The sequence below is a fragment of the Hylobates moloch genome, unplaced genomic scaffold, assembly GCF_009828535.3.
Source record: "Hylobates moloch isolate HMO894 unplaced genomic scaffold, HMol_V3 SCAFFOLD_10, whole genome shotgun sequence".
Lineage (NCBI taxonomy): Eukaryota > Metazoa > Chordata > Mammalia > Primates > Hylobatidae > Hylobates > Hylobates moloch.
Window position 1 is genome coordinate 12,510,729 of NW_026652285.1, and position 27,773 is coordinate 12,538,501.

The window sequence follows — 27,773 nt, forward strand, 5'->3', positions numbered from 1 at the left end:
AAACAAAATTAGCTGGGTGTGGGGTGGCGCATGCCTGTAGTCCCAGCTACTCAAGGGGCTGAGGTAGGAGAATCCTTTGAGCCCAGAAGGTTGGGCCAAGGTGAGTGAGCCAAGACTGTGCCGCTGCACTCCAGACTGGGTGACAGAGTGAGACCCTGTCTCAATAAACAAAACAAAGTAAGCCAGAACTCTGAGCATCTGTGTTTGTCTTTTCATCTCTGTAAATCCTGTTGAAATGACAGAAGAAATATAAAAATAAATAGAACTTATAGTAGCAGTAAGGAGTCAGAAAATATGACATTGGTCTAACATAAGGTGAGACATTTCTGTTTTATACAAAGAACATGGGTCCAGGTGCGGTGGCTCACACCTGTAATCCCAGCACTTTGGGAGGCCAAGGCAGGTAGATCACTTGAGGTCAGGAGTTTGAGACCAGCCTGGCCAACATGGTGAAACCCCGTCTCTATAAAAACTACAAAAATTGGCCGGGCGCGGTGGCTCACGCTTGTAATCCCAGCACTTTGGGGGAGGCCGAGGCATACGGATCACGAGGTCAGGAGATCGAGATCACGGTGAAACCCCGTCTCTACTAAAAATACAAAAAAAAATTAACCAGGCATGGTGGCAGGCACCTGTAATCCCAGCTACTCAGGAGGCTGAGGTGGGAGAATTGCTTGAACCCAGGAGGTGGAGGTTACAGTGAACCAAGATCACGCCACTACACTTCAGCCTGGGCAACAGAGCAAGACTCCATCTCAAAAGAAAGAGAAAGAACAAAAAAAGAACATGGGTCAGCTTGATGGCAGATCACAAGAAGGCTGAAAAAACACGTATCTTCATATAGGTGAAGGAGAAGATCATAGAAAAAGAGGATTTTCCCGGCAGAACCCTGGATAATGTGAAGATCAGAGTCAGTGGGTACTGGGAGAAGACATTTGCATTGAGTGAATAAGCTATGACCTTGCTAGTGCCCATTCAGGATAGTCAGGTAGGGCATTTGCCCCAGGATAAAGCTACAAGCACAGTTCTCAAAATAAAAAAGGATATTTGCTGTGGGAACCTCTTGGAGGGGACAGTGGGCCAGAGAGAGAATTGGGCAGTGCCCTGGATGACTTCTGGTCAAGGACAAGAAAACCTACCCCCATCCCTATCCCCTTACTCTGTCTGCCAGACATTAAGCTGACAACCTCACCAATGATATGAAAATCCTAAAGCCTCTGCCAAAAGTCTCCTGGAACTGATAAACAACTTCAGTAAAGTTTCAGGACACAAAATCAATGTGCAAAAACCAGTAGCATTTTTATACGCCAATAGCATTCAAGCTGAGTGCCAAATCAAGAATGCAATCTCATTTACAATAGCCATACACACACACACACACACACACACACACACACACACACAAACCTAGTAATACATGTAACCAAGGAGGTGAAAGATCTCTACAATGAAAATTATAAAACACTGCTGAAAGAAATCATAGATGACATGAACAAATGGAAAAACATTCCATGCTCATGGACTGGAAGAATCAATATCATTATAATGGCTGTATTGTCCAGGCAATCTACAGATTCAATGCTGTTTCTATCAAACTACCAATGTCATTTTTCATAGAACTAGAAAAACTATTCCAAAATTCATATGGAACCAATAAAAAGAGCCCAAATAGTCAAATCAATCCTAAACAAAAAGCAAAGCTAGAGGCATCATATTACCAGACTTCAAAGTATACTATAAGGCTACAGTAAACAAAACAGCGTGGTATTGGTACAAAAACAGATACATAGACCAGTAGAACAGAATAGAAAATCCAGAAATAAAGCTGCACACCTACAGTCATCTGATCTTTGACAGAGTCAACAAAAATAAGCAAAGGGGTAAGGACTCCCTGTTCAATAAATGGTGCTGGGATAGCTGGCTAGCCATGTGCATAAGAATGAAACTGGACCCCTATTTTTCACCATATACACAAAATAACTCAAGATGGATTCAAAATTCAAATATAAGACCTCAGACTATAAGAATCTTAAAAGAAAACCTAGGAAACACCATTCTGGACATTGGCCTTGGCAAATAATTTATGACTAAATCCCCAAAAGCAATTGCAACAAAGACAAAAATTGACAAGTGCTCATTTAAACTCAGGAGCTTCTGTACAGCAAAAGAAACTCATCAACAGAGTAAACGGAAAACCTACAGAATGCGAAAAAATATTTGCAAACTATGCATCCAACAAGGGTCTAATATCCAGAATCTATAAGTGCCTTAAACAGTTGAACAGCCAAAAACAAATAACCCCATTAAAAAATGGGCAAAAGATATGAACATACGTTCCTCAAAAGAAGACATATAAGCAGCCAACAAACACATGAAAAAATGCTCAACATCACTAATCATCAGAGAAATGCAAATCAAACCCCAAATGAGTTACCATCTCACACCAGTCAGAATGGCTATTAGTAAAAAGTCAAAAAAATAACATGCTGGTGAGGCTGCAGAGAAAAAGGGAACAGATATACACTGTTGGTAGGAATGTAAATTAGTTCAGCCACTGTGAAAAGCAGTTTGGTGATTTCTCAAATAACTTAAAACAGAACTACCATTCAACCCAGCAATCCCATTACTGGGTATATATTAATAAAAATCATTGTACAGAAAAAGACACATGCCCTCGTATGTTCATCAGAGCACTATTCACAATAGCAAAGACATGGAATCAACCTAGGTGCCCATCAATGTGGACTGGATAAAAAAATGTGGTATAGATACACCATGAGCTACTTCCTATGTAGCCATAAAAAGAATGAAATCATGTCCTTTGGAGCAACATGGATAAAGTTGGAGGCCATTATCTTAACTGAATTAATGCAGGAACAGAAAACCAAATACCACATGTTTTCACTTATAAGTGAGAGCTAAACACTGGTTACACATGGACATAAAGATGGCAACAATAGACACTGGGGACTACTACAGGAGGGAGGGAGGGAAGGGGGCAAGGGTTGAAAAACTATTGGGTACTATGCTCAGTACCTGGGTGATGGGATCAATTGTACCCCAAACTTCATGCAATATACCTAGGCAACAAACCTGCACATGTAACCCCTGAATCCAAAATAAAAGTTGAAATTATAAAAATAAAGCCAAAAAAAAGAAAAAAATTCTAAAAATTCCTAGAAGGTCTAAAAATTTTTTTTCTTACTAAGGAATAAGAAATCAACTGGCTTTGGAATTTTGGCCCTGTCTGAGATGCTAGAAGACAATTGAAGAATGTCTACATTGTTCTGAGAGAAAATTATTTTCAACATGAACTTTCATATTCAGTTGAACCATTTTCAAACTTAAAGACCAAAGTTTTTAGACCTTCAAAGTCCCAGAAAGTTTATTGTTCATATCAGTTGGAGTTTTTTGTTGGAAAGCTATACAAACTGACTCTGGTTGATTAAGCAAAAAGGACTTTATTGCAAAGATTTAGGGTAGTATCAGGAAGGCTTGAAAAGTAGGTAGAGGCTGAGTGCAGTGGCTCATGCCTGTAATCCCAGTTCTTTGGGAGGCTGAGATGGGTGGATCATCTGAGGTTAGGAGTTCGAGACCAGCCTGGCCAACATGGTGAAACTCTGTCTCTACTAAAAATACAGAAATTAGCCAGGTGTGGTGGCAGGCACGTAATCCCAGCTAGTAGGGAGGCTGAGGCAGGAGAATTGCTTGAACCTGGGAGGCGGAGGTAGAATCCTAGAGAGACCAGCTCCAATGCCACATCCAAAATCACGCCACAAGAGTCAACTGGTGTGAATGCTGCCACTGCTGCTGGGCACTGCAGCTAGCATTGCTGACCTCTAGCACTGGTCATGGGGCAAGTGTGCTGGCACTGCTGCTTCCAGAATCTGGAAGCTGTTGCCACCGCCAGTGTCACCTGGATGGAGTCCTCTCTTTTTCTGCTTCTCTACAACACTTGTTCCAGGCTCAGATCTCTGAAAGGGAGCATAGATTGGCCAAGCCTGAGTTGGGGATGCCTGCCCTGGCACCTGTGGAGCAAAGGAGAGTGTTTGTTTTTGTCATCTTTTAAAGCAGAAGGCAGTTCAAAGATATTCTAGCAAAATGAAAAATAAACCCTTTTAGGAAGGAAGGAAGAGGAAGAGGAAGTTGTGGGCTACCAGTCATGGTGGAATGAACTCAGGTGTGTGATGAGAAGAAATCCCAGTATGACTTATTACTATTATTATTATTTTGGCAGGTCCAGAAAGCATTTCTGCAAGTTGGAATAGGAAGTTAGAAGGTCCTTGAAGACTGTCTCGAAGAATGAAGTAGTTACCATGAAACAGATGGTGTAAATATGCAAGTGCAAATATGGAATGATAAGGAAACAAAAAGTATTTCTCTTTGGGTTAATAGAAAAATATCAAAAGGAAATTATGGGAAAAATAAGAATTGTTATGGGATTATAATGGATCAAATATTAAGTAAACTAGAAAATGATGTGAACTGGGCAAATGATGGAGTAAAAGAAACTTTCTTGAAATTGTAGCCAACCCTTTGAAGATCAACTATTTCAGTAGAAGGGAGAAGATGAGATATAAGGTGAATTTGTATTTAATCATGTTGGGGCTCAGCAGTTGCTTCAGTTTTATATTAGTTTATTTCCTCTTAAAACTCAAGCAAAGTTAAAAAATTGAATACTCTTTATTAGATGCATTACTTTGATAACCAGATACATCAATATATATTTTTTAACGTATTTCAGGCCAAGAAACTCACAGGAGGTGTCGGAGGTGGGTCGCTGGCCTCATTTGTCTCTTTTTTATTATATTGGGTAGGGCTTCAGCTTTTTCATGCAATCCTGAACTCCCGGACCACTGGGTTTGGCACAGACTTGCCGCCCCTTCTTGGTGAGGAAGCTGGGGAACAAGGGAGAGAAAGATTACAAACTGAGGTGTGGGCAGATGGAGACAGGGGGCCCCATCCTCCCTGCTCCTCAGATTTCCCAGTCAACACAGCCTGTTTTTTCCTTTCTTTGCTGATGGCAGCTCAGGGACAGTGTCCTTTTGAGACCCACTCAGCCTGTGGGACTCCTTAATGACTCATGGAAGTGTCCTTGGGAAGCCTTGTGCCTGCTTTTTTCTTCCTTCCCTATCTCCTCTCCACTGGGAGTGTCTCATCCCTGATGCCCTGCAGAATCCTCGTAAGGACACAGCTGCCCCGTATCTGGCAGGATCCAGAGGGTGGAACCCGATGGATGCCCATCCATCGTGTCCTCCCTGCAAGATGCTGTGGGCTGCTTCTTCCCCAACACGTGGTTGGTGAGCTTGGCACTTACATGACACCCGGCTTGGAGCACTCGCTGCTTGTTTCAAAATAACTTTCCATGAGTGAACACGGGATGCTTTGTGAGACGTAGGAGATGCAGCAGTCAGCAGCAACGTGAAAGCCTGCAGCAAGAGAAAGGGTCATCTGAGGGCCAATCTTTCTCCTCGAAAGCACTGTGGAGGGTGAGAAGGCACAAACCTCTGAAGACATGTTTCTCCTCCTTGGCCAGCACTTGCTGGCATCTCCCTGCTTCAGACCCTCCCCAGAGTTTTGCTGTGTGTCTGAGGGCACTCAGGGTGGGCCACAGCAGGACCAGGAAAATTTCCCCCAGAAGGGGAAGGCATCTGCAGACACCTGCAGGCATCAGAGAGCACCTTCTTCTCCAAAGGAGCAGGCTCTTGGGGCAGCCAGAGGGGAACAGAGAAGGCATCTATAGAGGGGGTCCCCCTACCCTGTCCTGATCTTCCTTGGAGATGTTCACCACCCTCAGGACCCTCTCATTGTCCTCCCATTCTGTAAACAGGGACAATGGATCCCATAGTGCAGACCTGCACCTGCTGGCTGCTTTTAAATGTATGCCGTATCTGATCACTTACTGTTCAGAACTACTGGATTTTCCAGTGGAAGCTTTGACATCATTAACTCTGTCTCTGCATCTGAAAGAAACAGGACAGGGAAGGAAATCACTGGGCGGCAGCATTGTTTCAGCATCTCCACCACTCCATTGCTCATCCTCCTGCTGAGGCAGAGAGGCTCTGAAGCTGGGCCACCACCACCTGTCTGGGTTCTAGGCCTGCCTCCTGGCCCATTTATTCTATTAGGGCCCTGAAACTTTTCAGGGACCTTTTGAAAACGTAGACATGAAAACTTTGTATTGACTCTGAAGTACTAAAAGCAACTGAACCTAACACGGTTCAGTTAATGGAATGTCTACATGATGTGACACAGTCTACAAGTTTTTCTACACATTTCTGGAATAATTTTTTATTATAGGGCTCTGGAAACAGAGAGGTTTTATCAGAGCTTATGGTGGCACAGTATCCCCTTAAGTGAAATGAGTCTATTATGGTCTTTATTCATCCCAGTTAGCAGAAATATTCATGTGCTTGCTACAGAAAAATTGCTGTGTTTGATTGAAATAGTCTTCCTTGGCCCCACCAAGGATAAGTACCATCTAGGTATGTATTACTTTTTTTTTTTTTTTTAATTGAGACAGGGTCTTTTTCTGTCACCCAGGCTGGGGTGCAGTGGCATGATCATAATTCACTGCAGCCTCGAGGTCCTGGGCTCAAGTGATCCTCCTGCCTCAGCCTCCTGAGAAGCTGGGACTACAGGTGAGAGCCACAATGCCTAGCTAATAGTTTAACTTTTTATAGTGATGAGGTCTTGCTATGATGCTCAGGCCGGTCTTGAACTCCTGGGGTCAAGCAATTCTCCTAGCTCAGCCTCCCAAAGTGCTGGGATTATAGGTGAGCCACCATGCCTAGCGTGTATTACGTTTTGAAAACCAGAGAAATTCTGTATTCCAAAATACATCTAGCCTGATAGGATTTTGATAAGGGATTGCATACTTGTATTATGCTAAATAGAAAAATGCGGTCAGGCGTGGTGGCTCAGGCCTGTAATCCCAGCACTTTGGGAGGCCAAGGTGGGCAGATCACGAGATCAGGAGATTGAGACCATCCTGGCTAACATGGTTAAACCCTATCTCTACTAAAAATACAAAAAATTAGCCGGGCATGGTGGCGGGCGCCTGTAGTCCCAGCTACTTGGGAGGCTGAGGCAGGAGAATGGTGTGAACCCAGGAGGCAGACCTTGCAGTGAGCTGAGATCGTGCTACTGCACTCCAGCCTGGGTGACAGAGTAAGACTCTGTCTCAAAAAAAAAAAAAAAAAAAAATTTACAGTGGCCAGGTGTGGTGGCTCACATCCGTAATCCCAACACTTTGGGAGGCTGAGGTGGGAGGATCACCTGAGGCCAGGAGTTCAAGACTAGTCTGGCCCACACAGCAAAACCCCGCCTCTACTAAAAAAATACAAAAATCAGCTGGGCTTGGTGGCACATGCCTTAATCCCAACTACTGTGGAGGCTGAGGAAGGATAATTGATTGAGCCCGGGAGGCAGAGCTTGCAGTGATCTGAGATCGCACCACTGCACTCCAGCCTGGGAGACAGAGTGAAACTCCATCTCAAAAAAAAAAAAAAAAAAAAAATCTTGACAGCTCGGGAGAGACTTGCAGGGCTAACCAATTCATAGAGATAGCAAAGGGTTTAGACCTTTCATATACAAATCAAAAAATCCTGAGCCCATATGCCCAGCCATCTCCTTTGCTAACTCTCACACACCAAGCCAGTATTTCCACTGTTCTAAATCATCCTAAGGATAAGTACTAGACAGCTAGAGACTATCCCTATATCCCAAAGCCTGAAAGGCTTATTCAGACTACCCAGACCTAAAGTGTATGCTCTGTGCTGCCTTGCTTCCCCCACAGAAACCCCAATCAAGGTTCTGGCATAGGTTGTCTCTTCCCTCCTGTTTGTGACTCCTGCCCTGGATGCTTCCCTTGGGGCCGTGTGTGGCACAGTGTACCTCCTTCTCTTGGGAAATGTAAATAATACATTCTTTTTTCAATGTCATTGGCCCCTTTTTGTTGACATTCACCTCCGCAAATTAAGATTCCACAGGAACAAGTGAGACAGTGATCTTGGGTGAGTCACTTATCTGGCTGGTTCCTTTTCCACTTCCAAATCATAATTTTACACCAGATGGTAGATAGCAGTTCTATCACCATAAAATTGTATGATTCTTTTTACAAATTTACAATTTAATTACAGTTCTTTTGTTCCAGCTAAAATATCAGCTAAGGGAAAGAATCAGATAATTTTTGCTGTGAAAAGGGAAATAATTGGCCCCAAATGGGACCAGTCATCTGTGTACATTTCCCCCCCAGGGTCCAAAGGCTGCAGAGAGAGCCAGGTCTATACTCTGCTGGTGCTTCTTAAATAAGTTCCATAACCATGTCTGGGCTGGAGAGTAGTCACAATGTGTCTCCGTCCCAGAGCTTGAGTTACCATGGACCTGGTCACCTGGGAAAAAGCTCACTGGACTCACCATTTGTGAACTGGGCCTGGGATCCAAGGACAGCAACAAGCATGAGGCAGGAGAGGGCAGCCACGGAGACCTTCATTCTCCTGGTAGGCAGGCAGGGCTGGCCAAGGACTCCTGGGCTCACTGCTTCCTGGCTCCCCGGGATGCCAGTTCTGCCCTTGTATTTATAAGAAGAGGAGGATCCAGGAAGTCCCAGGGCAGAGGTCAGAATGCTCTTCTTTAGCTATGTAATTGTTACCATGCAGTTTCTAAAAAGAGAACAAGGCTGAGAGTGCAACAGAAAGCAGAGGAAAAGGATGATTTGAACTGTCCTTGTGGATTTCCCGAATTATCCCAATAGCTACAGGCAGATAGAAATGTTTCAAGGAAGAGTCTTCCCTCCAGGAGATTCATCTAATCCTCTAAGCCTGGGATAGGAGTAGGGGACTATCTTAGACTCTTGGATTCAGGATTGGGATGTGGTGAATGCTGCCTTTTTTCCCTTTCCAGTTCTATTCCTGTAGTCGCAACCAGGAGGTGTCGGCAGTGGCGAATCCATATCAGTTTGCAGCAGCCTCAATTCTTGCCTCCTCAGAAGAAAGAATTCAACTGAGGGGTATAAGACAGAGTGAGAGACCGAGACAAGATTTAGAGCAGGAATGAAAGTAAAGAACACTTGGAAAAGTGCCAAGCAGGTGACTTGAGAGATTCAAGTGCCTGGTTTGACCTTTGGATTGGGGTTTTATATGCTGGCATTCCGCATGCGCAGTGGTCTGCCAGCATTTGGGAGGGGCTGCATGCACAGTGTGTTTACTGGAGTTGTACGCATGCTCACTTGAGGCATTCCTTCTTGACCGGTCAAGTGTTCCTAGGTCACATACCAGTTGAACTCCGCCATTTTGCCTCTTAGTGCACATACTTGAGCCTACTTGCCTGACTCTTGAGATCTTATCGGGAAACTGTTGGTCACTAGTTTGAGATATTTCTATCTATTGGGAGACTGCCTTTGCTGGTGCTGGCTTTGACCAATTACTATTTTAGAGAGACAGTGTAACAACTGCCTGACCATCACCTGATGGTTGTCTGACATTCCTGGTGGGGCAGGGGGCTCTCCTGCCCTGCTCATGTCTGAATAACTACCTACTATAAAAAAGGGATTTTTTTTTTTTTTGAGATGGAGTTTTGCTCTTGTTGCCCAGGCTGGGATGCAGTGGTGCAATCTCGCTCACTGCAAACTCCGCCTCCCGGGTTCAAGCGATTCTCCTGCCTCAGCCTCCCGAGTAGCTGGGATTACAGGCATGTGCCACCACGCTCGGCTAATTTTGTATTTTTAGTAGAGACGGGGATGTTCACCATATTAGTCGGGCTGGTCTCGAACTCCTGATCTCAGGTGATCCACCCGCCTCGACCTCCCAAACAAAGGGACTTCAAAGGCAAGAACAAGTCAAACTGGCCACCAAAATGGAGAACTGGAAAGTCTCAAGATTAGAGGCTAGAAGACCTTCCCAGGCACTGATGATGCCACGTCAAGTTCTAACCACCCCATCTTGGACCTTCAAGTGCCTCCAAAGCCTATGATAAAGGGTGGCCACCAGAGGGAATTCTTAATCTGAGAACTTGGCTGTGATTTTTCAAACAGAATCTGCCAGTGGCTTCTCATGGACTTGAGTCAACTCCAAGGTTTGTGTGTGAGTGTAGAAAGTCCTTCAGAATAGGGTTCTCCTTATATGTACAACTCCTCTATTTTCTAATGTAATGGCATTTAAATGCATATTAAGTTTAAATAGTGATGCACCTATTAATTTAGATTTTATACTTTTTTTTTTTGGAGTGAACTTTTTTTTAGGACCCCAATACTAAATGCCTAATGGATAAATTGGCCCTGTGCAGTACTAATTCCTAGCAACCCATTAACTCTACTCAGCAGTCAGCTCTGCCAGAAAGACTTCTTGGCTCTCGCTCCCACGAGGCTGGGCCAGGTGTCCCTTTTCAGTGTTTCCACAGCATCTATCTGGTACTTAAATCTACGATAGCACCAGTCACATTCTATTTTAAATGCTTATTTATTTAATGGCTCTCCTCATTCCCCCACCCCCCTACAACAGGCTGTGTGTGTGTGTGTGTGTGTGTGTGTGTGTGTGACAGACATTAAAAAAAATCATGGTCAGGTGCAGTGGCTCATGCCTGTAATCCCAGCACTTAAGCTTGAGCTCAGGAGTTCCAGACCAGCCTAAGCAACATAGCGAGACCTTGTTTCTACAAAAAAAAAAAAAAAAAAAAAAAAAAAAAAAAGGCCAGGCTTGGTGGCACGTGCCTGCAGTCCCAGTTACTTGAGAGGCTGAGGCAGGAGGATTTCTTGGGCCCGGGCGTGCTGCAGGCTGCAGTGACCTGTGATCACACCACTGTACTCCAGCCTGGGTGACAGAGTGAGACCCTGTATCAAAACAAAACAAATCAGCCACATAACATGAGATTTACCCCCTTAATAAACTTCCAAGTGTACAGTTACAAGGTCCTTGAAGAATGTTTCCAACGATGAGATAGTTACTGTACCTGCTGCATAAAAACCATCGCATTGCAGTAAAGAGTTATTACTCAGATCAATCTCCTCGAAGGCTCACAGGTTAAAGGTTTTTGAAAGGTAGTTTGGGGGAGGGGATGAATGTGGCTAGGCAAAGGGTGCTTGCTGCTGACTGCTTGGGGGGTGCAATCATAGAGGTGTGGGAAATTCACCTCCTGTAGGCTGAATGGCTTCTGGGTGGTGCTGCAGGAGCTGTTGGTGGGTCCAGGTGGAACCATCATCAGTATCTCAATGCAAAAAGAAAACCTGAAAAGATATCTCAGGAGGCCAATCTTAGGTTCTACAATAGTGATGTTATCTGCAGGAGAAATTGGGAAGTTGCATATCTTGTGACCTCCACAATAATGGCTGGCAATCATTTATGTCTACAGTTTGACCTTAGCAAAATTCAGGCTCCTCTATCCTCCTAGCCTGGTAGTCTCTCATTAGCTTTACAAAAGTGGTTGAGTTTCGGGGAAGGGCTAATCATCTAAACTATAAACTAAATGTCTGGCAGCTTGAAAGCTAAAGGCAAGAAGGGAGTGGGCTAGATCAGATCTTCCCATTGTCATGGTTTTCTCACTGTTATAATTTTTGCAAGGTTGGTTTCATTACCATAAAACAAATGGTGTGAGTCTGCAAGTACAAATGTAGAATGATGATAATGAAAGGAAGACAAGTATTACTCTCTTGGTTAATAAGAAGAAAGGTTGCTGAAAACCTTAGCCAAATTAAATTTAACAGAGTTTAACTGAGCAAAGAACAATTAGCGAATAAGGCAGCCTCTTGAGCCAGAGTAGGTTCATAGAGACTCCAGCACAGCCATACGGTAGAAGATTTATAGACAGAAAAAGAAAAGTGATCGCAGAAAATGGAAGTGAGGTACAGAAACAGCTGAATTTATTACAGCTGGGTGTTTATCTTATTCAAACATGGTTTGAATAGGTGGCCCCCTTTGATTGGCCAAAACTCAGTGATTGGCACAAGAGTAGGTTACAGCTTGTTTACACCTCTATTCAGGTTACAGTTCACTATGTACAGATTAGGCTGAACTTAAAATAAGTGAGAAGGCAGCTTTAGGCTAAAGTTGATTTAACAAGATCAATTAAAAATTGCTGGAAAATAAGAATCTACATGAGGTTATCATGGATTAAATATTAAGTAAATGACAATGTTGTGTCATCTGGGCAAATGATAAAAGACAGTTTTTATTTTTGTTTTTTAATTTTTTTCTTGAGCTAGGTCTTGCTCTCTCACCCAGACTGGGATGCAGTGGCTTGATCATAGCTCACTGTAACCTCCGACTCCTGGGCTCAAGTGATCCTCCCACCTCAGCCTCCCGAAGTACTGGGATTACAGATGTGAGCCACCACACCCAGCCAAAACACCGTCTCCTAAACTGTAATTAAAACTTCAAGATTAGCTCTTTTAGTAGGGAGGAGATTAGATGTAATATGAATTTGTGTTTACTTTCTTTAGGGTTATAATAATTCCAAACTTTTATCATCTTCTCAGGGCATTTTTCTAACACAGTTGTGATTTAGTGTTATAAAAGTTATTTGGTTATTGATCAGTTTTCTCCTATTGATTTCTTAGACAAATCACACTAAAAGTAAGCATAGAGCTTGAACTCTTTTTTCAAATAAAAAAATGTTTTGTTGTTGTTTAGAATTGTTTAGAATTCAGTGCTGTCCTTTGAATTTTATGAGACAGTTTTCCAAGGTGTATTAATTATACATATAAATTTATATACTTTAATAGAGATGTATATAAAATTAACTACATCTTTAAATGTTTTTCTTAATGTTCTTTAAGTTTAGAGGCGAAATCTCTTAGAAATTGTTACTGTAGGTAGCTAGTCATACATAAACACGGCAGGAGAGGCTCCTCCCAATCAGGAATGTCAGGCGACCATCAGGTGATGGTCAGGGGGTTGTTAACTGTCTCTCTAGAATAATAATTGGTTGTAGCCAGCACCAGGGAAAGGCAATGTGCCTATAGATAGAAAAAACCTGAAACCGGTCATCAGCATCTTCCTGGTAAGATCCCAGGAGTTGGGCGAGTGAGCTCATGCATGCGCATCAAGAGGCAAAATGGTGGAGTTTAACTCATCTAGAACCTTCTGGGGGCATTCTATCAGTAAAGGGAAGAACACCTCAAGTGAGCATGCATACAACTCCGTAAACACACTGCACATGCTTCCCTCCCAAGCAAGGCATTGCGCTAGTGCTTCCTACCCCAAGGGAAGAATCAGGGGAGAAGGGACCCAAGACCCCAGAAGTATGCCAACATGTAAAACCCCGATTCAAAAGGTCAAACCCCACACTTGACCTCCAAAATGTCTGCTTGGCCCTCTTCCAAACATACTTTACTTTCTTTTTATTCCTGCTCTAAACCTTCTTCTCTCTCTCTCTCTTTTTTTTTTTTTTTTGAGATGGGGTCTCACTCTGTCACCCAGGCTGGAGTGCAGTGGCGTGATCTCAGCTCATTGCAACCTCTGCCTCCTGGGCTCAAGCAATTCTCCTGTCTCAGCCTCCCGAGTAGCTTGGGTTACAGGCACCTGCCACTACACCCAGCTAATTTTTATTAGAGATGTGTTTCATCATGTTGAACAGGCTGGTCTCAAACTCCTGACTTCAAGTGATTCTCCCACCCAGGCCTCCCAAAGTGCTGGGGTTATAGGTATGAGCCACCATGCCCAGCCTGTAAAGCTTCTTAATAAACTTTCACTCTTGCTCTAACACTTGCCTCAGTCTCTTCTCACTTAGGCCCCTCATTTGAATTCTTTTTCCTGAGGAGGGAAGAATTGAGGTTGCTGCAGACCTGTACAGATTTGCCACCAGTAACTCGAATAACTTCCCCTGCTAATTAAATCTATATCTAATAAAAAACTTAGAAATAGATAAAAGGGGCCAGGCGTAGTGGCTCACACCTGCAATCCTAGCACTTTGGGAGGCCGAAGCGGGCGGATCACGAGGTCAGGAGTTTGAGACCAGCCTGGCCAACATGGTGAAACCCCGTCTGTACTAAAAATATGAAAATTAGCTGGGCATGGCGGCATGTGCCTGTAATCCCAGGTACTAGGGAGGCTGAGGCAGGAGAATTGCTTGAACCCAGGAGGCGGAGGTTGCAGTGAGCCGAGATTGCACCACTGCACTCCAGCCTGGGTGACAGAGCAAGACTCTGTCTCAAAAAAAAAAAAAAAAAAAAAAAAAAAGAAACAGGTAAAAGGATGACTACATGGTTTTCAAGGTCATATTACAACGTTGACTAACAGACCCAACCCGGGATTCCTTAAATCTGTAGGGGAATGAACTTTTGATTGATTTCTGTTTACCATTGATCAGGCCCCAGATTCTGAGAAAGTATATGTTAAATTGTAAACTTGTGTGTAGCCAGATGCAAATGATTTCTGTCTATTAAAAAAGATAATTCCACAGGTTACAGGTTTTTTTATTGCCCTATCCACAGGATATTAATGTGTGCTCTAATTTAACAAACTTATTTCAGAACGTCATCCCCAGCAAACTATACAAATCTCTGTTACTCAAATGATCTTTGAATTATTTTAATAGTTCTCTCACTAATGAGTTAAATACATCTTTGATGCATATTCAATCTAAATTGGATGGATAATATTTTTAGCTTTGTAAAAATTGTATTATGATATCTCTTGTTTTGAAGATAATGCTTATCCAAAGTTCAGTAATTCCTTTAGGTTCTTTTTTGTCTTAAAATTCAAGTAAAGGCTGGGCATGGTGGCTCACACCTGTAATACCAGCACTTTGGGAGGCTGAGGCAGGAGGATCGCTTGAGCCTAAGAGATCAAGACCAGCCTGGGCAACACAATCAGATCCTGTCTCTTCAACAAATAAGAATTAGTGGAGTATGGTGGCATGTACCTGTAGTCCCAGCTGATATGGACAGGAGGCAGAGAAACCCTGGGTAGAAGAGGGCAGTTCCCTGGCAAATGCCCCACCCTCAAGCCTGGGAACCCATGGCCCTAAATTGGAACAGGCATTCCTGTTTTTGCACCCAAATGTTGCCTTTTTCAAGACTACTCTGGCCTGCCACGCCCCTATCCTGTGTCCATACGACAGCTAGACCTCCATGAAGGGAAAGAGAGCCAATATTACTTTTACCCAAAGGAAAGAGAGAGGTGGCAGGATCTTGGAAAAGAGGCAGATCCAACAGTTCTGCCTCTTTACCTCTTAAACCCCAAACTCCATGAGCAAAGGAACAGAAGAACGGCAGTGGCAGAGAAGGAGAGACGAGAAGGAACGTCTGAATGTCAGGAGAAGTTCAGCTGGGGACAGTTGAAGAGGAGATCAGCCGCGGGATGGCTGAACTCCAAGGGAAGATCATCTTCCCACTCCATCCATTCTCCAGCTCCCCATTCATCCCATAAGAGCCACGTCCATAACTCAATAAAATCTCCACATTCACCATCGTTCAAGTCTTCTTGAACGATGACCAGATTCTTCCAGGATGCCAGACAAGGACCTGGGTACCAAGAGGGCAGGGTATCAAAGGCTGTCACCCTGACTCTCCACTGAGACGAAATAGCTCTCCGCAGACAGCAACTGCTAAAAGAGTATTAATTGTAACATACCCTTTGATGCTACCATGGGGCCAGAGCCCAAAAGTGCTTGCCCCAGCTCCTGCACCTTCCCATTTGTGTGTTCCTCCTCCTGTAAGGGGTAAAGTGTGTGACAGTGGAGCAAATGAGCCACACCCCTGTCGCAAGTCCCGTGAGGGGGGTCAGGGAACTCTCCCATTTCATCTGGGGGCTCGTCTGGGATCCAGCACAAGGATGAGTACAGATTTAGAACTGTCGGATCTGCCTCTTTTCCAAGATTCTGCCACCTCTCTTTTTCCTTTGGGTAAAGGGAATATTGGCTCTGTTTCTCTTCATGGAAGTCTAGCTGTTGCACGGGATGGCATAAAGTCCTGGGGTAAGAGAAGGCATCTTTTGTTGCTGGAAGGCTCCAAGACTGAACTCTGTAGGCCAAGACCCCCAGACTTTGCTGTGGTATCTTCTTTCATGGCTTAAAATGGCTCCTATCTCTTCTTTTATAGTATTAAGGGCTTTGCTGCAACTACCGAGATGTTACTAAGTACAAGGTATGCTTGGTTCAGCCATCAGAGGTGTAATTCACAACAATGTAGTTTCTGTTTCTTCTTAGAGGTGCCATCCCCAGCCGCAGGTGTGCGCAGTGCATGAGTGACTCCCCTCCTTCTCCCCTCCCCGCCTTCTCCCCTCCCCGCCTTCTCCCCTCCCCGCCTTCTCCCCTCCCCGCCTTCTCCCCTCCCCGCCTTCTCCCCTCCCCACCTTCTCCCCTCTCCTCCCAGCTCTGCACATGAGCTGCACCCAGTGGCCACGAGGGGCGGGAGAAAACCTTGGCTGCCGCTGGGGCCGTAGTGCAGCTGGCTGGCCGGTGCCTCCCATTCACTGCACCAGCAGAGCCTCTCCTCCCATGGTTGAGGGGTCCTTACTGGTCTGAACCAGGGACAGAATACAATAAAGGAACCCATTTGCACAGAGCAAGAAGTTCCTTCCCGCTTTTTTAGTAGTGTAAGCTGTTTCCTTTTCTAAGTGAGAGGGTTCCTTTCCCCAGCACGCTGCTTTTAATAGGGAAAATAACAGAGGAGTGACCCCTGCTGGCCGATAGCTGCAAATTCAGCAGGGCCCCTTTGAGACTTGATCTAAAGATTCATGCAGCCCCTGAAATACCTTTTTTGTCTGAAACTCAATTCCAGGCTTCAGGTTGAGGCCCTAGAAAGGAAAACCAGGTCTGAGGGATCCAAAGCCTGGCAACAGGCACAATGTAAACGGGAAGGACCAATTCCTGCTGACTAAAACCTTGCTTCATGAAAGGAGGCCATGCTCCATGACATAGATGAGGCCCAGGGAACTCAAAGGTTGTTGGCAGCAAGGGAAATAGGGCATAATGTGTAAGAGTGGATACTCTCACCTTCCCCCACAGGCCCCCTGTTAACATCAGTAAAAGCTGCTTCGGCACCCACGGGTGGCATCTGCCAAGGTCACTGGGACACGGGGACAAAAAGACAGAAAAGGGGGATGCCTGCTTTCTCTCCATCAAACCCTGAGTTATCACTAAAAGAAGGGAAGGAAATGAGGGTCACCTCTGTTTCTTGTCTTTCAGAATGGGCGACCAGCTGTCTTCACCACTCCTAGCTTATACTCCTCTAGAGTGTATCCTGAACCACTGGGACTGCTTTGATCCTCAGACTCTGGAGGAAAAGAGCTCATAGCCCTCTGCACAAAGGTTTGGGCAAATTATGAAGGACTGGCTTGGCCTCAGGAAGAAACCATTCATTTCGATATCTTCCAGCAGTTGGAGCTTTTCTGTAAACGTGAGGGCAAATGCTCTGAGGCCCCATATGTGCAGGCTTTCTATACCTTGCAGGGCAATCCAGATGTTTGCTGACAATGTAGAATTAATCCAGACCGGTTTGCCATCTCAGGAGAGGCTGCAAGGGGCAATCCCAGGGAACTAAACAAACAACTCCCAGAGGCATCCCCAGCAGAGGAGCCAGCTCCCTCCAGCCCTGCTCCTCCAGGTCCACCCCCTCCTCCCTAACCAGCTTCAGTCTCTCACTTGCTCCCTCCTAGAAATTCTCACCCTAGACAAGCCCCAGTCTCATTCTTTCCCCTCCAACAGATGCCTGGTGAATTTGCCCCAGTAAGGTCCAGGTGCCCTTCTCTCTACAGAACTTGAAGCAAATTGAGGAGGATCTTGGCAAGTTTTCAGATGACCCTGAAAGATATATAGAGGCTTTCCAGAACTTAACCCAAGTATTTGAACTCTCCTAGGAAGATGTCATGTTACTTTGAACCAAACCATTACTAACACTGAGAAGCAGGCCACTCTGCAAGTGACAGAGAGATCTGGGGATGACGTTTGTATCATATGTAGCACCCAGGAAAGGGGGCGAATATTATCCAACTGGAAGAGAAGCAGTATCAATGAATGTCCCTAAATGGGATCCCAATGACAAGATGGGAGAATGGAAGAGGAGAGTTTCAGGTGTGCATAATAGAGGGCTTATGTAGGACTAGAACTAAGCCTCTCCACTATATCAAGACATCCATGAGAGACCAGGGATTTAATGAAAATCCCATTGCCTTCTTGGGGAGGCTAAGAGGGGCCTTTGTAAAGCATAGGTCTCTGTGTCCCGATTCCATCAAGGGACAACTAATCCTAAATGATAAATTTATTACTCAGGCAGCCCCTGATATCAGAGGGAAGTTGCAGAAATGGGCCCTGGCATCAGGGAGTACTTTAGGAGACCTCCTGAAAGTGGCCACCTTGGTCTTTTACAGTATAGATAGGGAGATACAAGAAAGAGGCAGAAGCTTTAAGGGCCACCATGCAAACCCACAAACCCCAGAATTCCTAAGGTGCATCTGTTAACTCCTACAGATGTGGCAGGAACAGTTATCTCTCTTCTAAAATTTAACCACACCCATACAAGTCTTAATTTCTTTCACCAGGGTGAAACAGCTCAGGGTACAATGTTGTGAGTATATTACATTTCCTATTTCTGTAATCTTTGGCACTAGATTATTTCGTTGTATAATACACATGTTTAACCCATGCATACTTAACACCTTATAAAACTTGTTTTTTTCTCTCAAGTTTGAGGTCGTCAAACTCCAAATGGTCAGGCAACCGGAGCCTTAGATGATGACTCCCTTTCCCCAGGGACCCTCAGATAGACCTCTGGGGGGAATCTGACTTCTGTTTTCCCCAAAACAATGCCCCCTGTCAGCAGGAAGTAGCTAAGATTGGTCATTGTCCATATTCTAATGGCGATTAGATGAGCCTTTTAGAGGGGGGAAATGATATAGATACAGGCAAGGAAATACTGGGTAGAAGAGGGCAGTTCCCCAACAAAGGCCCGCCCTGAAGCCTGGAAATCCGTGGCCCTAAGTGGGAGCAAGCATTCCTATATTCATGCCCAAATGTTGCCTTTTCCAAGACCACTCTGGCCTGCCACACCCCTATCCTGTGCCCATATAAACCCCAAGCTATACAAGCAGAGGAACAGAAGAGCAGCAGAGCAGCAAAATGGCATGGCAGAAGAGAGAAGAGAAGGAGCATCTGAATGTCAGGAGGAGTTCGGCTGAGGATGGTCGGAGAGTAGATAAGCCGTGGAATGGCTGAACTCCAGGGGAAGATCATCTTCCCACTCCATCCCCTTTCCAGCCCCACATCTATTCCTCTGCGAGCCAGCTCCATCACTCAGTAAAATCCCCACCTTCACCATCCTTCAAGTTGATGTGACCTGATTCTTCCTAGATGCCAGACAAAGATGGATACCAAGAGAGCAGAATATAAAAGGCTGTCACCCTGACTCTCCACTGAGTGGAATAGCCATCAATAGCTCTTTAATGCTAAAGAGCATTAATTGTAACACCCCCTAGATGCTGCCATGGGGATGGAGCCCAAAAGCTCTCACCCTGGCTCCTGCACCTGCCTGTCTGCATGTTCCCCCTCCCATAGGGGATTTGAATGTGCAGCAGCCTTGCAAATGCGCCACACCCCTGTCACAAGTCCTGTGAGAGAGTCAGAACTCTCCTGTGTTAGCCCAAGTGATGCCATCAAGTAAACCCCTGCCATTTTGTACACCCTGATCAGGAAGGAAACTTCCATGGGGGTTCGGCCATGAAAAGCATTTTGCCAAGCAGATCCCAGGCCACACCGCCTGACTGCAGGAAATGCCTCCCTTATTACATCCTGCCAGGCAGCCAGCCACACTGGCCCACCTCCCCTGTCCAGACCTATAATTGCCCCAGTCTGTACGCAGGACAGGGGCTCCAGCACTCGCTGGTGCTCCCCCTCCACAGGTTTCTCTGTCCAATAAACCTACGTTGCTGTCGAGCTTCCCCACCTTGTATGTCTCTTTTCTCTGTCCTAACATCCTGTTTCACAGCTACTTGTGGGGCTGAGGTAGGTGGGTTACTTGAGCCCAGGAGATTAGGCTGCAGTGAGTCAAGATGTACCAGTGCACTCCAGCCTGGGTGACAGAGACGCTATCTCACAAAAAAAGTGAGAAACTCTTTATTAGATGAACTGCTCTGAATCCAGAACACAAGAATAAATGCTTCTTAAAAAAATAATTCAGGAAGGTAGTTGAGGCAAGAAAGTTGGTGGCTGGCAACTTGTGTCACTTCACCTTGACAAGTTCAATTCTTCCTGGTCTTGATCCGTGTGTCCAGCTTCAGCATTCTCATGCAAACCTGAACTTGCTTATCACTGGGGTTGGCACAGAAACGTCGCCCCTTCTTGGTGAGGAAGCTAGGGAACAAGGGGGAGAAAGGTTGCAAACTGAGGTGTGTCCAGCACATGGGGACAGGGGACCCCATCCTCCCTGCCCCTCAGATATTTCCCAGTCAATATAGCCAGGTTTTTTTCTTTTTTTTTCATTCTCTGCTGATGACAGCTCAGGGCCAGTGTCCTCTTGAGATCCCCCTCAGCCTGTGGGACTCCTTAGTGACTCATGGGAGCATCCTTGGGCAGACTTGTGCCTGCTTTCTTCTTCCTTCCCCACCATTTTTCCCCTGGGAGTGTCTCATCCCTGATGCCCTGCAGGATCCTCATAAGGACACAGCTCCCCCATACCTGGCAGGATCCAGAGGGTGGGCCCTGATGGACACCTGTCTATCAGGTCCTCCCTGCAAGATGCTACAGAGTCATTCTCCCTCAACACATGTTTGGTGAGCTTGGCACTTACATGACACCCGGCTTGGAGCACTCACTGTTCGTTTCAAAGTAACTCCTCAGGCGTGAACACGGGATGCTTCGTGGGGTGAAGGAGATGCAGCAGTCAGCACTAGTAGCGTGAAATCCTGCAGCAAGAGAAAGGGTCGTTTGAGGACCAATCTTTCTCCTCCAGAGCACTGTGGAGGGTGAGAAGGCACATGGCTCAGAAGAGATGTTTCCTCCTCTGTGACCAGCACTTGCTGGCATCTCCCTGCTTCAGACCCTCACCAGAGTTGAGCTGTGTGTCTGAGGGCACTCAGGGTGGGCCACAGCAGGACCAAGAGCATTTCCCCCAGAAGGGGAAGGCATCTGCAGACACCTGCAGGCATCAGAGAGCACCTTCTCCCCCAAAGGAGCAGACTCTTGGGGCAGCCAGAGGGCAACAGAGAAGGCATCTATGGAGCGGGTTCCCATAGCCCATCCTGATCTTCCTTGGGGATGTTCACCACCCTCAGGACCCTCTCATTCTCCTCCCATTCTGTAAACAGGGACAATGGATCCCATAGTGCAGACCTGCACCTGCTGGCTGCTTTTAAATATATGCCATATCTGATCACTTACTGTCCAGAAGTACTGGATTTTCCAATGGAAGCTTTGACATCATGAACTCTGTCTCTGCATCTGGAAGAAACAGACAGGACAGGGAAGGAAATCACTGGGCGGCAGCATTGTTTCAGCATCTCCACCCACCCCATTGCTCATCCTCCTGCTGAGGCAGAGAGGCTCTGAAGCTGGACCACCACCTGTCTGGGTTCTAGGCCTGCCTCCTGGCCCATTTATTCCTTTAGGGCCCTAAGATTTTTCAGGGAACTTTTGAAAATGTAGACATGAAAACATTGTGTTGACTCTGCAATACTAAAAGCAACCTCAAAATCTAACATGGTTCGGTTAATGGAATGTCTACATGATGTGACACAGTCTGCAAGTCTCTCTACACATTTCTGGAATCCACAGGGCTCTGGAAACAGAGAGGTGTTCATCAGCACATATGGTGGCACAGTATCCCTTTAAGTGAAGTGAAGCTATTATGGTCATTTTTCATCCCAGTTAGTAGAAATATTCATGTGTTTGTTAGAGGAGATTGCTGTGTTTGATTAAAATACTGTTCCCAGGCCTCATCAGGGATAAGTACCATCAATATATGTTTAAGTTTTCTACTAAATCATTTTTAAATCGTGGTTATATATATATATATATATAAAAACCGTGGTTATATATATATATATAAACCATGATTTTCAAATCATGGTTATATATATATATATAAAATTTGCCATTTGAACTATTTTAAGTATACAGTTCAATAGCATCAAATACATTCAAATAACTGCAATTTTCACCGCCGTTCATTCATTTTGTGAAACTGAAACTCTGTATTCATTAAACAACAACTCCCCATTCTTCCTCCCCTTAATCCCTGACAACCACTACGTGTCATGTCTCTGTGGATTTGACTACTCTAAGTACCTCATGTGAGTGGAATCATACACTATTTGTCCTTTTGTGACTGGTTTATTTCACTTAGCATAATGTCCTTGATGTTTATCCATGTTGTAGCATGTGTCAGAATCTCGTTACTTAAATTTTTATTTTTTCTTACTTCAACATTCAAGGGAATCTCCTTACTTTTTGAGGCCACATAGATTCCATTGTATGTATGAACCACACTTTGTTTATCTACTAATCTTTTGATGGGCACTTAGTTTGCTTCTACTTTTTGGTTATCATCATCAATAATGCTGCTATGAATATGGGTGTACAAAAATCTCTTCATGTACCTGCTTTGAATTATTTTGGATATATACCCAGAAATAGAATTGCTGCATCATATCATATTAACTTTTTAAAACCTGGGAAATTCTGCATTCCAAAATTCATCTAGTGCCAAGTGCTTTGGAAATGGGATTGTGGAGGTGCCTTATGCTTGTTAGGCAAATGAAACTAAGCTTTAAACGTTTTTCCTTTCTTTTTAATTTTAATCCTTAAAGTTAGTTTATTTCCACAATTGACTATATCACAGAATAAAGCTAGCCTTAAAATTTGGCCGGGTGCGGTGGCTCAGCCTGTAATCCCAGCACTTTTGGAGGCCAAGGTGGGAGGATCACTTGAGGTTAGGAGTTTGAGACCAGCCTGGCTAACATGTTGAAACCCTGTCTCTACTAAAAAAAAAAAAATACAAAAATTAGCTAGGCACGGTGGCATGTGCCTGTAATCCCAGCTACTAGGGAGGCTGAGGCAGGAGAATTGTTTGAACCTGGGAGGTAGAGGTTGCAGTGAGCCAAGATTGTGCCACTGTACTCCAGCCCAGGCCACAGAATGAGACTCCACCTCAAAATAAAATAAAATAAAATAAATATTTACTTTTAATATAATTTAATAACTATATTAAATGTATTTTAAATGTGATAACTATTAAATATACTTTTTCTTTTTTTAATTAAATTAAATATAATTTTATTTTACTTTAAGTTCTGGGATACCCGTGCTGAACATGCAGGTTCGTTACATAGGTATACATGTGCTGTGGTGGTTTGCTGCACCTATCAACCCGTCATCTAGGGCTTCCGCATGCACCAGGTATTTGTCCTAATGCTCTCCCTCCTTTTACCCTCCACCCCCCAACAGGCCCCAGTGTGTGATGTTCCCCTCCCTGTGTCCATGCATTCTCAGTGTTCAGCTCCCACTTACGAGTGAGAACATGTGGTGTTTGGCTTTCTGTTCCTGTGTTAGTTTGCTGAGGATGATGGTTTCTGGCTTTATCCATGTCCCTGCAAAGGACATGGACTCATTTCTTTTTATGGCTGCATAGTATTCTGTGGTGTATATGTGCCACATTGTCTTTATCCAGTCTATCATTGATGGGCATTTGGGTTGGTTTCAAGTCTTTGCTATTGTGATTAGTGCTGCAGTAAACATACATGAGCATGTGTCTTTTAATATAATATATAAGTATACTTTTAATATATTTAAAAAATAAATATACTTTTCATATAATTTAATGACTATATTAAATATCTTTTAATATAATTTAACAATTATATTAAATATACTATTAATAATTTCAAAGCTGGCTTTAAAGTTGATATTTACTTAACATTTTGAAACATAAAGACTTGGCAATAACGATTCAGCTGCCAAATTAGTCCCCCAATTGCTTTCCAGTGTTTTCAACTTATTTCTTATATGGTTACATTAAATGAATTACATGTAATGAGACGTGGGTATATTTTAATATGCTCAATATGGTTTGGGTAAGGTAAAAAAAAAAGATCTTAAATGGCCTTGTCTTTCCATAACTACTTCCTAATTAGCTCATATTTTAATTCCACCACTTAATAGTTGTGTGATCTACCAAGTAATCTAAGGTTCTGTGCCTCAGTTTTCTCATTTGTAAAATGTCAATAATAATAATATGAAAAACTATATAAAAATTGATGTTTTGTTTTTTCCCTACAAAAGTAACAAATTTGCATTTTTTAAAATCTAATGCATATCCCACAGGGTTGTTAGGTGGAATTGATGTGTTAATATCTGTAAGACACTTAGAACAGTGCCTGCCCTGTACATAGGAAGTAGTAGAAGTGCATTTGTTCAACAAAAAACCATGACGGTTAGGTGACTTGGTTGAGTCATTTGTGTGGCTGGTTGCATTTGTTCTCCAAAATGGTATTATAGATACTACTAGATGGTATGTAACAGTTTTAGCATCATACAATTCTATGCTTCTTTCTACAAATTTGTAATTTTACTACACTTCTTTTAATCCAGCACTTAATAGTCTTATGTCTGCTAAGGGAAGGTATCAAATAATTTTTGCTGTGAAAAGGGAAATAATTGGCCCTACACTGGACCAGCCATATGTGTATATTCCCCTCCCAGGGTCCAAAGTCTGCAGACAGAACCAGGTCTACACTCTGGCCCTGCTTTTAAATGAGTACCATGACCATGTCTGGGCTGGAGAGTAGGTACAGGAGGGCAACGTGTCTCTGCCGCAGAGCTTGAGTTACCATGAACCTGGTCATCTGGGAGAAAGCTCACTGGACTCACCATTTGTGACCTGGACCCGGGATCCAAGGGCAGTAACAAACATGAAGCAGGAGAGGGAAGCCACGGAGACCTTCATCCTCCTGGTAGGCAGGCAGGGCTGGCAGAGGACTCCTGGGCTCACTGCTTCCTGGCTCCCCTGGATGCCAGTTCTGCCCTTGTATTTATAAGAAGAGGAGGATGAGGAAGTTACAGGACAGAGGTCAGAATGCTGTTTTTTGACTTATGATAGTTAACAGGCTCTTTCTAAAAAGGAAACAAGGCTGAGAATGCAACAGGAAGTAGACGACAAAGATGACTTGGGCTGTCCTTGTGGACTTCCCGAGTTGTCCCAATAAGTACAGGCAGAGAGAGCAAATACTTTATGACGGATCCTTCCCTCTGGGAGATTCATTCATCCTCTAAACAGTGGAGTTTTTTTTTCCTCAGGAGCTAACCACCTTCAGATGCTCAAATAGCCTGCACACATGGGGACTACCAGAGAGAACACTTCAACTTGTAGAGCTGTGATCTCCGCCGGTAAACACAGCTCATACGACATCCCGTGATGTACAGCCCATGATGTGTACTTGCACAGCATGATTGTCTAGCATAAGCTGAGCTACTCTAGAATATAATGGGGAGAGTGTAGAGCAAGGATGAGCACATGGGAGCTAAAATGTCCCCTTGTGGGGGTAGCCCGCATTCCTTCTCAGCCCTGCGCTTAGTCTCTGGAAAGGAATATTCCTCGTCCAGTGTCTGGAGATATCCTTGACTCCTCTCTTTATCTCATACCCCATATCTAATTCATTAGTAAGTATTTTTGGCCCTACTTCCAAAAATATAGCCAGAATCTTATTATTCTTTCAAAAGAAAACTCCCATTTATTCTCTACTACTATTCTCAGTGCTTCACTTCTGCGATTACCTGGTGTTAGCATAGACCACACAGGTTAAGGGCTCAGTCCCATGAGACTGGCAACACTTCAGATGCCAATCTCAAATAGTGGGTCCCCAGGTTACCCACAACTTCTGTTTGACTTGGCTACACATCAGAATTTCCCAAGACCCCCTCCTCAGATTCCATAATTACTAAAATAGCTCTCATAACTCAGAAGAACAGCTTACTTACAGGGTTATATTATAAAGCATACAACTCAGGAACAGCCAGGTCAGTGAAATGCATAGGGCAAGGCATGGGGAGTGGGTTTGGAGCTTCTGCGTCCTCTCCAGGTGTGCCATCTTCTCAGTGCCTCCACTGAACACTGTTCCAAGTTCACCAACCTGGAAACTCTCTAGACCCTATTCTCTTAGGTTTTTATGGAAGATTTATTACATAAGCATGATTGATTAAATCATTAACCATTAGTGATCAGATCAATCTCCAGCCTCTCTCCCCTCCCTGGAGTTTGGGGGTAGAGGCTGAAAGTTCCAATCCTCTCATGGTTGGCTCCCATGGCAACCAGCTCTCATCCCTAAGGCTTTCCAAAAGTTACTTCATTGACATAAACTCAGGTGCGGTAGGAAGTAGTTGTCCAGACTTCCAGGTTGTACGTGCCTGAGTATTGAGCAGATCCTTATGTGCTTCTTATACCTCAGCATCAGAGAATCCCCGGTGCAGGAAAAGAGGGATTTGCATGATGGACAAGGTGAGGTGCTGTCAGATTATACCATATTGAGCTGGGCAGAGTCTGTGTGCAACTGGCTGCTGTAGTGGTGGCTAGAGTCAGAGATGAAGCTGATAGAATGGAAGTGGTGTACAGAGGTGTCTGACACAGTATTAGATGTATTTTTTTTAGTGAAAGAAAATAAGGAATAGATTTCACAATATTCACCAATCAGTATGTTGATTACACAACATACTGTCATTTCTTGACAGGGAATGCTTTCAGCTTTTGCCCATTCAGTATGATTTTGGCTGTGGGTTTGTCATAAATAGCTCTTGTGATTTTGAGATATGTTCCATCAATGCTAGTTTATTGAGTGTTTTTAACATGAAGTGTTGTTGAATTTTATCGAAGACCTTTTCTGCATCTATTGAAATAATCATGTGGTTTTTGTCGTTGGTTCTGTTTATGTGATAGATTACATTTATTGACTTGCATATGTTGAATCAGCCTTGCATCCCAGGGATGAAGCCATGGATAAGCTTTTTAATTGCCAGTATGTTATTGAGGATTTTTGCATTGATGTTCATCAGGGATATTGGCCTGATATTTCCTTTTTTGTTGTTGTTGTGTCTCTGCCAGGTTTTGGTATCAGGATGATGCTGGCCTCATAAAATGAGTTAGGGAGGAGTCCCTCTTTTTCCATTGATTAGAATAAATTCAGAAGGAATGGTACCAGCTCCTCTTTGTACCTCTGGCAGAATTCGGCTGTGAATCTGTCTGGTCCTGTGCTTTTTTTGGTTGGTAGGCTATCAATTACTGCCTCAATTTCAGAACTTGCTATTGGTCTATTCAGGGCTTCAACTTCTTCTTGATTTAGTCTTCGAAGGGTGTATGTGTCTAGGAATTCATCCATTTCTTCTAGATTTTCTGGTTTATTTGCATAGAGGTGTTTATCGTATTCTCTGATGGCAGTTTGTATTTCCGTGAGATCAGTGGTGATATCCCCTTTATCATTTTTTATTGTGTCTATTTGATTCTTCTCTCTTTTCTTCTTTATTAGTCTGGCTAGCGGTCTATCTATTTTGTTAATCTTTTAAAAAAACCAGCACCTGGATTCATTGATTTTTTGCAGGGTTTTTTGTGTCTCTATCTCCTTCAGTTCTGCTCTGATCTTAGTTATTTCTTGTCTTCTGCTAGCTTTTGAATTTGTTTGCTCTTGCTTCTCTAGTTCTTTTAATTGTGATGTTAAGATGTCAATTTTAGATCTTTCCCACTTTCTGATGTGGACATTTAGTGCTATAGATTTCCTTCTAAACACTACTTTAGCTGTGTCCCAGAGATTCTGGTACCTTGTGTCTTTGTTCCCATTGATTTCGAAGAACATCTTTATTTCTGC

The 27,773-nt window shown here is 43.9% G+C and overlaps 2 protein-coding genes across 3 annotated transcripts; both read right to left on the minus strand.

The window, feature by feature from the left end:
- Window positions 1-4,620: 4,620 nt before the first annotated feature.
- On the minus strand, window positions 4,621-8,555 carry CCL15 (C-C motif chemokine ligand 15). The gene is made up of 4 exons (XM_032163034.2): window positions 8,419-8,555; window positions 5,904-5,963; window positions 5,318-5,429; window positions 4,621-4,898 (listed from the first exon to the last, which is right to left on the minus strand). Exons 1-4 carry the CDS (start codon window positions 8,492-8,494, stop codon window positions 4,805-4,807), a joined length of 342 nt encoding a protein of 113 aa, XP_032018925.1. The 5' UTR covers window positions 8,495-8,555; the 3' UTR covers window positions 4,621-4,804.
- Window positions 8,556-20,029: 11,474 nt separating this feature from the next.
- Window positions 20,030-24,943, minus strand: CCL23 (C-C motif chemokine ligand 23). Of its 2 annotated transcripts, none has more exons than XM_032163030.2 (4): window positions 24,793-24,943; window positions 21,307-21,366; window positions 20,717-20,831; window positions 20,030-20,280 (listed from the first exon to the last, which is right to left on the minus strand). In XM_032163030.2, exons 1-4 carry the CDS (start codon window positions 24,866-24,868, stop codon window positions 20,169-20,171), a joined length of 363 nt encoding a protein of 120 aa, XP_032018921.1. In that variant the 5' UTR covers window positions 24,869-24,943; the 3' UTR covers window positions 20,030-20,168. The 2 variants fall into 2 exon arrangements, with proteins under 2 accessions (XP_032018921.1, XP_032018920.1); XM_032163029.2 differs by having other exon boundaries at window positions 20,717-20,882.
- Between the last annotated feature and the right edge of the window lie 2,830 nt (window positions 24,944-27,773).